Source organism: Rhinatrema bivittatum, chromosome 1, assembly GCF_901001135.1.
Source record: "Rhinatrema bivittatum chromosome 1, aRhiBiv1.1, whole genome shotgun sequence".
NCBI lineage: Eukaryota > Metazoa > Chordata > Amphibia > Gymnophiona > Rhinatrematidae > Rhinatrema > Rhinatrema bivittatum.
In genome coordinates, this window is record NC_042615.1 from 582,730,879 (window position 1) to 582,744,374 (window position 13,496).

The following is a 13,496-nucleotide window of genomic DNA, read 5'->3' on the forward strand; positions in this document are numbered from 1 at the left end:
CTGCAGCAGCACTTCGCTACAATGGAAGTCTCCCACTAGACCACCCACTCACTCCATTTTTATTGCGATGGCAACAGTAACAATAGCTCTATGGGCCTGATCCTGCTGCTTTCCTGAGGCTCCCCCTACCCTCCCACCATCACCATAGCAGCAGGAAATACCCTTACTGACTCCTTGACAGCAGGAGGCAGTCAATAGACCTCCCGCTACTGCATAATAGCCTGCTCAACCCCTGGCACTACGTCAGCCGCCGGCTCAGGCATTGACAAAAACAAATAATTTTAATAAAAAGCATCAAGGCCTTCCAGCCCAATCCTTACAACACCAATGGACACTATCTGGGGAACAGCAACAGGTAGCCCACCTAGGTCCTATTCTTCTGGAGTCTTGTTTGGATCCCCCTGACCACCAATACATTAAAAAAAAAATTATTTGGAGGGAGCATGTGTGAGAATCATTAAGTATGTGTAACAATGCCTGTGTGTCAGTGGCATAGCCACGGGTAGGCCTGGGTGGGCTGTGGCCCACCCACAGAGTTACCCAGTGCCTGAGAAGAGAGGCCTGATACAGGGCCATCACAAAACTCATCCTATGTGGCCAAAGGCCTGACCTGACCTTCGCAGGGCCGTCACAGAGCTCATCCCGCATGGCCCAAGAAGAGGCCTGACCACGCAGGACCATCACAGAGCTCATCCCGCATGGCCCGATGCCTAAGAAGAGCCCAAATCATCACAGGGCCATCACGGAGCTCATTCCACCTTGCCTGAGGTGAGCCCTGACCATCACAGGGCTGTCTTAGAGTTCATCCTATGCGGCCCAATAAGAGAGGCCCAACCATCAAAGGGCCATTGCAGAGCTCATGCAGTGCGATCCGAGAAGAAAGACCCGACCGTTGAAGGGCGGTCATGGAACTCATCCCCCGCAGCCCAATGCCCGAGAAGAGCCCCAATCATCGCAAGGCCGTCACAGAGCTCATCCCACATAGGTAAAGAAGAGAGGCCCAATCGTCGAAGGGCCATTGCGGAGCTCATCCCGCATGGCTCAAAAGAGAGGCCTGACCATTTTTTTTTAGGGATTTGTCTTACTTCACAAAGTGTTTGGCATTGGAGGAAGTTTGTTTTGCTGTCACTGAGGTGGCACCAGCATTTGAATATATATATATTTTTGCATGTCCTAGTTCTGTTCTGCACCTGTTGCAAATCCTAAGCTCTTATGATGATTATTATGGATTATTGCTTTTTTATTGTACATATGATATTCTCTGCATTTTTGGAAATAGGATTCATAAAAGGATACATTTATATTTGTTTTATTTCATAATTGGATCTGATGTTTCTGTTAAACTTCTGTTCCTTTTTATATGATATGTATTTATAAATTGCAATAAATATAAAATAAATTAATATAGATTAATAAAATATTTTTAATACTGGTAAGTGCTTGAAATAATAGAATTAAAATATTTTAAAGCATCACTCATGATAAAACTACTTAGAAATCCACTGTCAGATGTACTCTAAGGCATTATTTATTGATAAGAGCACACATAGTAGGGCCTAGACTTGTATGTCAACTGCCCACTCATGTTAACCTTGGCCCCCCCCCCCCCTCCAAAAAATTCATTTCTGGCTACGCCACTGCTGTGTATAAGTGAAAGCTGGCAAGTCAAGGAGCCTGTGTGTGAGCATGAGAGAGCATGTGAGTCGGGAAGCCTGTGTGAGAGCATGAATGAATATACCTGTCTGTGCGAGAGACCATGTGTGTGCATGTGTGTGTGTCAGTAAGCATGTGTAAGGAAGCCTCTCTGTGAGCATGAGAGAGAGATAGCATTTGAGTCAGTAAGCCTGTGCATGAGCATGTATGTCAATGAGTCAGCTTGTATGTGAGGGAACATGTGTGAGTGTGTGCTTGTGAGAGCATATGAAAGAGTGTATATGTGGGTGGGTGTGTGTGTGTTTGTGTGTGTGAAAATGAATGTGTGTGTTAGTGTGCGTATATGAGAAAAAGACAGAGGAGAAAGTTTGTGTGAACCCCTACCCCTGCTTTAGTAAAAAAAATTTTAATCTGAAAAAGTAAGAGAATTTCCGTGCGCTATATTTCATCTGAGTTCAGAGGCCAACAGGTTTCCCAGGTCTTGGAAAACCGCCTGTAAAACCAACCCATCTTCTGTTTAAAAAAAAAAAAATAGATTACACATAATTGCATCACAAAAAGCTAAGAAATTCTGATCCCATTGCTTACCTGTGTATTCCCACGTGATCCTTGGTTCCTGGTTAATCGCTGCTACCCCGAATACTAAACCCAATACCAGATACAGACTCCTCAGAACCATGTTAAGTATTCTAGCTGTCTAGCAGCTGTGACGTGACTGTACCAACCAGAAACTCCTTTAGCAAGAAAAATGGGCTTGCTGTAAATGGTCCGTTATTCGGGAATTCCTAATGGAAACAGAGAAACACAGAATATAACAGTGAAGACTATACAAATCCATCCAATCTGCTCAACCACAACTCCTGCTCAGTTTAATAATCCCTTCCCGTCACTCAGAGATCCCTTGTGCTTGTCCTGCTTTCTGGAATTATGATAGTGTCCTCATTTCCACCTTCTCCACTGAGAGGCTGTTCCATGCATCTATCAATCTTTCTACAAAGAAATATTTCCTTAGATTACTCCTGAGTATACTCCCTTTCACTGTCATGCTTAAGCCTCCTTTCTGTTAAGAGTCCTGTTTCCTGTGCATTTATTCTTTGGATACCGTTTCTGTAAATAGTTCTATCATATCTCTCCTTTCCTCCAGGGTATATATATTTAGATATTTGTCTGTCTCCATATTCTGTATGACCCAGATCATTGACTTATTTTAATCTCTGGAGCAACTCCACCTGGTTTATTTCCTTTTGAAGACGTGGTCTCCAGAATCTTACACAGTACTCAAAATGAGGTTTCATCAGAGACTTGCACAGAGGCATTATCATCTCTTTTTCCTGTTGCCTATTCCTCTCCCTATCCACCCAAGCATCCTTTTGGCATTTACCCTCACCGTATCTGTTTGGCCACCTTAAAATCATCAGATTTGATCACCGCCAGATCCTGCTCTTGTTCTGTGCACAGAATTTCACCCTCTATACTGAACTTCTCCCTGGAATTTTTGCAACTGAAATGATTGACTCTACATTCTTCAGCATTAAATCTTAGCTGCCAAACTCAAGACCATTTTTCAAAATTTCACTAGATCTATCCTCATATTTTCCCTACCTTGCAGGATATTTATTTATTCTGTTGCAGATTTTGGTATCATCCTAAAAAAAACAACAAATCTTTCTTGTTAGCTCTTCTGCAATATCACATATAAAAATGTTGAACAGAACTGGAACGAGGACCAATCCTTGCAGCACACCGCTGGTAACCCTTCCAGCCCCTCCCCCCACCCCCCACCCCCCAACCACACACGCACACTCTCTCTCTTACATTGGAGTGAACTCCATACGCCTTCCACTAAACCAGTTTCTAAACCAGCCAGTCACTTAGGTTCTGTTTATTTTAAGTTGCCTATATGGAACTGTTTCAAAGGCCTTTCTGAAATCCAAGTACACTACATCTAGTAATTTCCTCTGATCTAACTCTCTGATTGAAATGACTTCAACAAATAGCTTGTGATTAGGTATCCTAGATTTGTGCACCTGATTGTCTGAATAGCACTTCTTGGCTGGGAAACAGGTACATGTCACCGGGATCTTCCATGCTTGCCACAGGGTTTCTTTGCAACTGCTATTGTGTCTTTGGAAGCCTTCCTTTTTCATGTGACAGCATCATTGGAAGGAAGTAGTAAGTGAAATCCTTAATATACATCAAAGACTGTTATAACCCCTTCTCCAGGTGCTGACTTAACACCGAAGGGTTCATAAAAGTATTTATAGTTCCCTCAAGGCTGGATTCTTTTTCTGACTTGGGGAGGGGGGGGGGGGGAACCACAGCTCCTCCAGGGTCCTAGGTGGCAGAGATGATAACTGTTTCTTGTTTCTTTTCCCTGCCAGAGGGATGCCTATGTTGCCCATTTGATGGACATGAATACCAAACAAATGACACAGGAGACTTTAGATGAGGGTCGAAAAATTAACTTTACTGAAGATGTTCTCTGAATAGTAATCGGCGCAGTTCACACCATTTCTTATCCCACAGGTGAATGCTACAGTTCTTACTCTCTGTATCTGTGCAAGTGTCTCTCTATCTCTTCCAGGGCAAGGGACACCCTCACCATCCAGGGCTTGGATAAATGAGGACCCCCAAATGGGTAGGGCTATCCTTGTTGGGGGGAAAGCTCCTTCCAATTGGACAGTTAATGCAAGGACGCCCAAATTTCTCTCTCCCAGGGGAGCAGACTCCAAGTAGGGATCCTCAGATGTTAATCAATAATGGTCTTGCTCACAGTTCTCCAAGGTCTCTTTCGTTCTCTCTTAATTTATCAAATCCTAAGATGGAAGGGATCCACTTGGAACGTGCAGCTCTTGATGTTCCTCAGGCAGAGCAGGAGGAGTGTTAGATACACCCTTCCTCCCAGTTCTCACCAAAAATGTTCTTTTCCCAAAAACGGATTCAAAAACTCCAGAAGGTCCCTACAGCGGGTCACCACCATACCTCTGTCCTCCAGCAGGTTACGTAGAGGCAGGGGCAGGTCTTCCCTATCCTGAAACATCCCCCCCCCCCTCCAGGGAGAGGTTTCCCTGTGACCTCCCTCCAGGCAAACACCCAAGAGTTCTCACAGGCTTCTTACAAAGATAAAGCTTCAAAATCCTTTAAAAAAAACAAACCCCACAACCTGGAAGCCTGCCAGGCAGCCAAGAAATGGGCCGCAAAAGGCAGCTTCCTCGACCTTGCCCAGTACCTGGAGGCAGGAGATACCCGAGTCCAAGGGTAGGCTCAAAATCTAACACAGGGGAAAACTTCCAGTAGCTTCTCAAACTTCCAAACCAATCTGCACTGCCCTGAGAGCTTTCAGGAGGGAGCTGCTTTAATTAACTCCCAGGGGGACGGCCATCCCAGCACCTTCAATGGAACCTTTCCTAATTTCTAACCCACACTGCACTAGCTAAAAGGAGTTAACTAGTGCCTTTTAGTAATGAACCTCAGTGGAACATTACACTGTATTTACTATCAAACAAAGACACAAACAAAAAGAATACTGAGAGTTAACATCCAAGCAAGAGATTCTTAAACCAGATGAGCTATCATCATTAGATTAGATATTCCACCTAGCCTGTGGGACCTTGATACGGGTGCATACGTCTGTGCTGCTGAACTGCATACTCTGTGCATCAGGCTGAGGTGGGCATCATATAAATCCCAGGCCTCTGATTTTTTTGTGCCCCTCAGAATTCACTCCTCAGTCCTTCAACCATCACGTCCGTGTGTGTGTGTGTGTGTGGGGGGGGGGGGGGGGGGGGGGGGGAGGGGGAAGCTAGGGGTTTTTCCACTGATCTGAGAACATTTTTTAAATAACTGGATTAAGCTGGGCAGGCCTGTGGGACACTGCAGAGAACCTTGCTTAAAAAAAAAAAATTATCTTCCTACACATTTCTTAAAATGGCACAATGACTATTTATTTTGCAAAAGCAGATAATTCTGCTCTTGTCCTTTGTTTGTTGCACAGAGTAAAGAGAAAGTATCACAAATGGGGGGACAATTTTCAAACCTTTGTGAGCAGGTAAATGGGTGTTTATTCTCGTAAAAAAAAGGCCACTGAAAATTGCCCCACACATCATTGACTGCAAGTAAAAGTACCAGTGTTGTTCCATGTGGGCAGAGTCAGGATAGGTGAGGAAAACTGTGTGCAGAGACTGCAGACTCTTCCCACTTTTCCATTTACACCTGCTTCAAAGCAAGCAAAAATATACCTCAACCAGTTCCCATTCCCCACCTGCCCACATTTTCAAAGAGAAATGTTGTGGGGCGTGTACTTGCACAAGGTACCCAGAAACCTGAAACCAATGTGGGCTAAATTAAAATTGCCCCATTTATATGTATAAAATAAAATGCAATTGTAACCCCTGGGCTAGTAATTCTGCATAGAAGCTTCCAAAGCCCATATCTTAAATCACAGTTTTGAGTGGTACCCTTCCTTTCATGTTCTACTTCAATAATATCCAGGGTTCCCTGAGCTCGGAGGGGCAGGGACTTCCCATGCATTGCAAACACTTAAGGACCAATTCCAAGTTATTGTATACTACAGTGATGATAACAGCACTGATAAGTTAATCAGTCTCTATGTAATAAGAGGCACACTGGAAGATGACTTGATTTCCAACATTATTTTTACTGAGATGTTATGAAATGATGAAAATAATGTTTACACATGGTTCACTTATCAATGATACAAAAGCTTCTAAGTAAATGTGTGACTTCTCAACATCTTGCTCTGTTTGTTGTTTTGGGGGGGGTTTTTTATAATTAATACTTGGTTCAAATGCTAAACAAAACACACATTGCTGTCTTGGTGAATATAACCACATTCATGTCATTCAGTTTTGTAACTTTTTTTTTTTAATAGGTAGAAACCTGCACCCACCACCCTCCGGTATCATGTATATACATTATGGAGAAGAGAGTACATATCTTCCAGATCTAAAAAAAACTCATACCAGGATATCCCTTCCACCCTGTGCCTCCCTACCCTTGGCCAAACTTGGAGATATTACTTTTTTTAGTCCATTTGACTTTCTCTTGAAACCTCTATCATTTTGTATAATCATTAACTTTTCAATATACTGAACTGTCTTTACTCTAGCCAGGACCACTTTTCACAGATGAGGGAACTGGTTTCTACCACCATGCTGCCAAAACACATCTCGTAACAAGCACTAGGAGGTATAACAGTTTTGCTTTAGCAGGACTTAAATCTGCAACTGGCAACCTAGAAGATGTGGTAGACCTGATTGACAAACTGAAGAGTAGCAAATCACCTGGACCGGATGGTATACACCCCAGAGTTCTGAAGGAACTAAAAAATGAAATTTCAGACCTATTAGTAAAAATTTGTAACCTATCATTAAAATCATCCATTGTACCTGAAGACTGGAGGATAGCAAACGTAACCCCAAAATTTAAAAAGGGCTCCAGGGGCGATCCGGGAAACTACAGACCGATTAGCCTGACTTCAGTGCCAGGAAAAATAGTGGAAAGTGTTCTAAACATCAAAATCACAGAACATATAGAAAGACATGGTTTAATGGAACAAAGTCAGCATGGCTTTACCCAAGGCAAGTCTTGCCTCACAAATTTGCTTCACCTTTTTGAAGGAGTTAATAAACATGTGGATAAAGGTGAACCGGTTGATGTAGTATACTTGGATTTTCAGAAGGCGTTTGACAAAGTTTCTCATGAGAGGCTTCTTGGAAAAGTAAAAAGTCATGGGATAGGTGGCAATGTCCTTTCGTGGACTGCAAACTGGCTAAAAGACAGGAAACAGAGAGTAGGATTAAATGGACAATTTTCTCAGTGGAAGGGAGTGGGCAGTGGAGTGCATAAAGGAATCTGTATTGGGAGATAATCAAATTTGCAGATGACACAAAATTGTTCAGAGTAGTTAAATCATAAGCAGATTGTGATAAATTGCAGGAAGACCTTGTGAGACTAGAAAATTGGGCATCTAAATGGCAGATGAAATTTAATGTGAATAAGTGCAAGGTGATGCATATAGGGAAAAATAACCCATGCTATAGTTACACAATGTTGGGTTCCATATTAGGTGCTACAACCCAAGAAAGAGATCTAGGCGTCATAGTGGATAACACATTGAAATCGTCAGTTCAGTGTGCTGCGGCAGTCAAAAAAGCAAACAGAATTTATTTATTTATTTATTTATATTCTTTTATATACCGACGAACGTTGGGAACATCTCATCGGTTCACAGTAAACAAAATGCAGCTAACGAGCTTTACAGAGAACAATGAACAATCATTAAACAGTAAACTAGTTTAAAAGAGAACAAGCGATAATATGGACTTTGTTTTACAGAGAACTATAAACAATCAATAGCAGGGGGAAAAAAGAGGTAGGGAATGTGGGGATGGTAACTTTACAGAGAACAATCAATCAAGAATGTTGGGAATTATTAGAAAGGGAATGGTGAATAAAACGGAAAATATCATAATGCCTCTGTATCGCTTCATGGTGAGACCGCACCTTGAATACTGTGTACAATTCTGGTCACCACATCTCAAAAAAGATATAATTGCCATGGAGAAGGTACAGAGAAGGGCTACCAAAATGATAAGGGGAATGGAACAGCTCCCCTATGAGGAAAGACTAAAGAGGTTAGGACTTTTCAGCTTGGAGGAGAGACGGCTGAGGGGGGATATGATAGAGATGTTTAAAATCATGAGAGGTCTAGAATGGGTAGATGTGAATCGGTTATTTACTCTTTCAGATAATAGAAAGACTAGGGGGCACTCCATGAAATTAGCATGTGACACATTTAAAACTAATCCGAGAAAGTTCTTTTTTACTCAACATACAATTAAGCTCTGGAATTTGTTGCCAGAAAATGTGGTTAGTGCAGTTAGTATAGCTGTGTTTAGAAAAGGATTGGATAAGTTCTTGGAGGAGAAGTCCATTACCTGCTATTAAGTTCACTTAAAGAATAGCCACTGCCATTAGCAACAGTAACATGGAATAGACTTAGTTTTTGGGTACTTGCGAGGTTCTTATGGCCTGGATTGGCCACTGTTGGAAACAGGATGCTGGGCTTGATGGACCCTTGGTCTGACACAGTATGGCATGTTCTTATATTGAGTAAGTATAACTTTGGAGCTTTTGGAATCTTCTCCCTCGTGTTTTCTTCCAATAACTGGAACACTTTATTCCAAAAGGTATGAATTTCTGCAAATGTCTCCCAAATGTGGAAGAATGATCCCACTTCTCCATAATTCCGCCAGCACTGGCCATTGCAGGTTGGGTATATTTTTTGTAACCTTTGTGGAGTCAGATACCACCTATGTAACAGTTTATAACCATTCCCTACCATTGCTGCAGAGACTGACCCCTGACCCATTTATACAAAACATATAGCCCATGCCCCATCCTCCCATCCTTCAGTCAAGTCTACTTCCCAAGCTTCCATATGTTTGGGTTTCATTTTGCAGCTTAATTTAATAGAGAATACAATTTAGAATTAACCCCTTGATCTTGAACGCCTATTCACAATATCCCTCAAATAGGGATTTCCCATTTTAAAAGGCTACATTTCACCTCCTTTGATTTCATAAAGTGTATTAACTGAACATAGGTGTAATAATCAGAGTTAGAAATCTTATATTTCTCCCCTATTTCCTGAAAGTCTAGTACTCTCTGCCCAGACCATACATGCTCTAGTTTTCCAACCCAACAGCTTCCCAGACTTACTCGATAATCCTGTCCCTTCAGAAAAGTGGGGTTATACTGAATAGGAACTGTAAAATAAAAAGATCTGCCGCCCACCGTTTGCTTCTTCCACTTCTCCCAAATTTGCATGGTACACTCCATACATAGCGATATCCATTTACTATCCCATCCTTATTTGCCTGTTAGCAAAAATAGATTTTGGATTGGCATCAACCCTATCCAGTAGGAGGCAATAAGTATTACTGCTTGGGCCAAGAGCACTCTCCAGGATAAACAGGTAGTATAAAGCATGAGAGATGCTTCTGGCCATTTTTCTTCCTGGTCTACCCTCAACCCCAGCCCTATCAGCAGCACCTAAGAATCAAGAGGAAGAAGGGACTCCTTCAAGACATCTGAGGTGTGGAGATACTTTACAGTTCTGGAGGACTAGTGTTTTGCAGAAGGCATCCACTGCTGGAAGGCCATCAGTAGAGAAAAGGTATTGGACCATCTTTAAAACAGTGGTATGCAGCATAATTTGCAAAAACATCCATTAGCATTAGTTTTAGTGGAGGCCACCACTACTAGCCTGGGAATTCCATCTTCCACTCAAATCAACAGACGCACAAAAGTCACAGGAAAGGAGAAGTCCATCTTCCAAGCTGATACCTGGCCCCTTCCCTCAGTAAGATGGCAGACAAACATCCCTCAGCCCCATTTCATTGGAAAGCTACCATGGAGCTGATGAGGTGGTGGTCCACATCACTCTTTCAGGGTAAGAGGTAGGCAGTATTAAAGATGGTGACATGGAGCATTGGGGAAATGATTGCTCTGGATAACCAACCCCCTGCAGGAGGTGAAGAACATGGAATTTAAGTGGCTGCTGCACTTCTTATCCTACAATTGCAAAGTGTCCTCCAGAAAAACATTCAGTAAGTATGCGATTCCCACCTTGCACACTCAGTGCCGTACTCAGATGCTGGTACAGCTGGCCAAGTTGGAAGGAAGTATTATTCATTTCTCCAACAAATATGGAACATCCACACTGCTACACATGCCCTCCTGCTCCTAACAGTACACTAATTGCAGATGGAAGAGGTAGGGGCCATCATCAGCTCTAGTAGAGGCTAGGGATGTGCAGAAGGAAAAACTTCTTTGCAATTCGGAATTCGTTTCACCGGGACCCAAATCCATTGCATTTGTTTCATAGGGGGAAAACCAATTCGTTGATTAGTTTTATTCGTTTTCCGATTTCTCATTAAAGTCAATGGGGGAAGTATTTGCAGCCTATCTTTGGCTGCAGAATTGGAGTTTTCTTATCAATTCTGATGAAACGTCTGGGGAGCCATCATCAGAATGAGAAAAGAGCTCCAAGGTACTTAGACTGTGGCAAAGTGGCACCAAAGTGGCATGAATAGCCTAAGGTACTTTAAAGGGGCAAAAGGGTACCAGGAGTGGCAAGAGTGCTTTAACAGAGGTGCAAAGCAGCAGCAAGCATGTTAAAAACATACCACAGCTTGAAAAAAGAGCACCAATAACAGATGCATGAACCCTCGAAGGCAGCACAACAGGCAAAGCAGCAAGACAAGTGGCATCAGCATTCGAGGATAGAAGTCAAGCCCTCGTAGAGACGTAAAGCCTGGATAGACAGGCACAGCATCCGAGGTCAAACCCTCATAGGGACATAAGGCCTGGACAGACAGGCACAGCAATCGAGGATAGAGGTCAAGCCCTCATAGGGATGTAAAGCCTGAACGGACAGGCAGGCACAGCATTCGAGGATAGAGGTCAAGCCCTTTTAGGGACATAAGACCTGGACGGACAGGCACAGCATTCAAGGTCAAACCCTTGTAGAGAAGTAAAGCCTGGACGGACAGGCACAGCTTTAGAGGTCAAGCCCTTGTAGGGACATAAGGCCTGGATGGACAGGCACAGCAATCAAGGATAGAGGTGAAGCCCTCTTAGAGGCGTAAAGCCTGGATGGACAGGCATAGCATTCGAGGATAGAGGTCAAGCCCTTTTAGGGACAAAAGGCATAGATGGACAGGCACAGCATTCAAGGTCAAACCCTTTTAGTGACGTAAAGCCTGGATGGACAGGCACAGCATTAGAGGTCAAGCCCTTGTATAGATGTAAAGCCTGGACGGAAAGGCATAGCATTCAAGGATAAAAATCAAGCCCTTTTAGGGACATTAAGCCTGGACGGACAGGCAGCAAACACAGCATTCGAGGATAGAGGTCAAGCCCTCATGGGGGCGTAAATCCTGGACGGACAGGCAGGCGGCATAGCATTCGAGAATAGAGGTCAAGCTCTTGTAGGGGCATAAATCCTGGATGGACAGGCAGCAGGCACAGCATTCGAGGATAGAGGTCAAGCCCTCGTAGGGGCGTAAAGCCTGGTCGTACAGGCTGACACAGCATTCGAGAATAGAGGTCAAGCCCTTATAGGGGCGTAAATCCTGGATGGACAGGCAGCAGGCACAGCATTCGAGGATAGAGGTCAAGCCCTCATGGGGGTGTAAAGCCTGGATGGACAGGCAGGCGGCATAGCATTCGAGAATAGAGGTCAAGCTATCGTAGGGGCATAAATCCTGGATGGACAGGCAGCAGGCACAGCATTCGAGGATAGAGATCAAGCCCTCGTAGGGGTGTAAAGCCTGGACGGACAGGCAGCCACAGCATTCGAGAATAGAGGTCAAGCCCTCATAGGGGCGTAAATCCTGGACGGACAGGCAGCAGGCACAGCATTCGAGGATAGAAGTCAAGCCCTTGTAGGGATGTAAGGCCTAGATGGACAGGCACAGCATTTGAGGATTTCCTTTGTGCAGGTATATGTGAGGTCCAGGTTAGGTATATCTAACCTGGACCTCACAAATCCGGACTGTGCTTTGAACTCTTGGCTAACCATCACCCGTGCAACAGCAGACAAAGTATGTCCTTTAACTTCCAAAAAAATCAACCACACCTGCAACAACAAAAAACCCTGGTTTTCCACTGAATTAAGAAAACTCAAGCAAGACCTTCAACACAAAGAACAACGCTGGAGGAAGGACCCCTCGTCTACCACACAAGCCTCCTACAGAACTGCAATGACATATTATAGAGCCACCATTCTCCGAACAAAAAGAGACTTCTACGCCAAAAAAATACATGGATTCTTATACGACCCCAAAATATTATTCTTATATGTGGCAGCACTCACCACTTCGAATCCCCCCATCATCCCCGAAGAAGAGGCCCAAAACAAATCTACAGAGCTAGCAATCTTCTTTGATAACAAAGTCAAAAATGTACTTATCCCACCAACAAACTCCATTCCTACTCTAAACTACCAACCTCCACCTCACCAAAACTTCTTCTCAAGGATTAACAAACAGTCCCTTGAATCTTTTGATCTCACATCACCGTTAGAAATTGAAACTATCATCAAGAAGATGAAACCCTCATCACACCCAATTGACCAAATCCCGACCAAACTCCTCCTTACAATCCCTAACACCATTGCCAAACCACTGGCCGACATCATAAACTGCTCGCTCACTCAAGGAACTGTCCCAAACGCTTTAAAAACAGCCTCCCTGAAACCTCTACTAAAAAAACCCAACTTGGACCCATCCAACCCTATCAACTTCCGCCCAATCGCCAACTTATCTTTTATAGCCAAGATAATGGAAAAACTTGTCAACTCTCGCCTCACAGACTTCCTGGACACACACGACATTCTACACCCATCACAATTTGGATTCAGGAAACACAGGAACACAGAGTCACTTCTTCTCTCACTAACGGACAACATCCTGATGGGCCTCGACAAAGGTCAGTCATACCTGCTAGCCCTTCTAGACATCTCTGCAGCGTTTGACACAGTTAACCATACAATCCTCATCAACAGCCTGATGGAAATAGGCATCTCAGGATCCGCACTCAACTGGCTAAAATCTTTTCTAAGTGACAGGTATTTCAAAGTAAAAATAAGCAACAAAGAATCTTCACCCATTGCGTCCAAGCAAAGAGTTCCCCAGGGTTCCTCGCTTTCCCCGACCCTATTCAACATCTATCTCTTCCCTTTATGCCAACTTCTCAAAAACCTCAATCTCACCTACTTTATCTATGCTGACGATGTACAGATCATTATCCCCATC

General features: G+C 43.5%; 1 protein-coding gene across 1 annotated transcript in view; it reads right to left on the reverse strand.

Moving 5' to 3' along the window:
- Window positions 1–693, reverse strand: part of LOC115099407 (semaphorin-4D-like) — a 167,024-nt gene extending 166,331 nt beyond the window's left edge. Inside the window, exon 1 of the mRNA XM_029617038.1 lies at window positions 616–693. Within this exon, the coding sequence (XP_029472898.1) occupies window positions 616–693 (78 nt within the window). The remainder of the gene's footprint in view (window positions 1–615) is intronic.
- Between the last annotated feature and the right edge of the window lie 12,803 nt (window positions 694–13,496).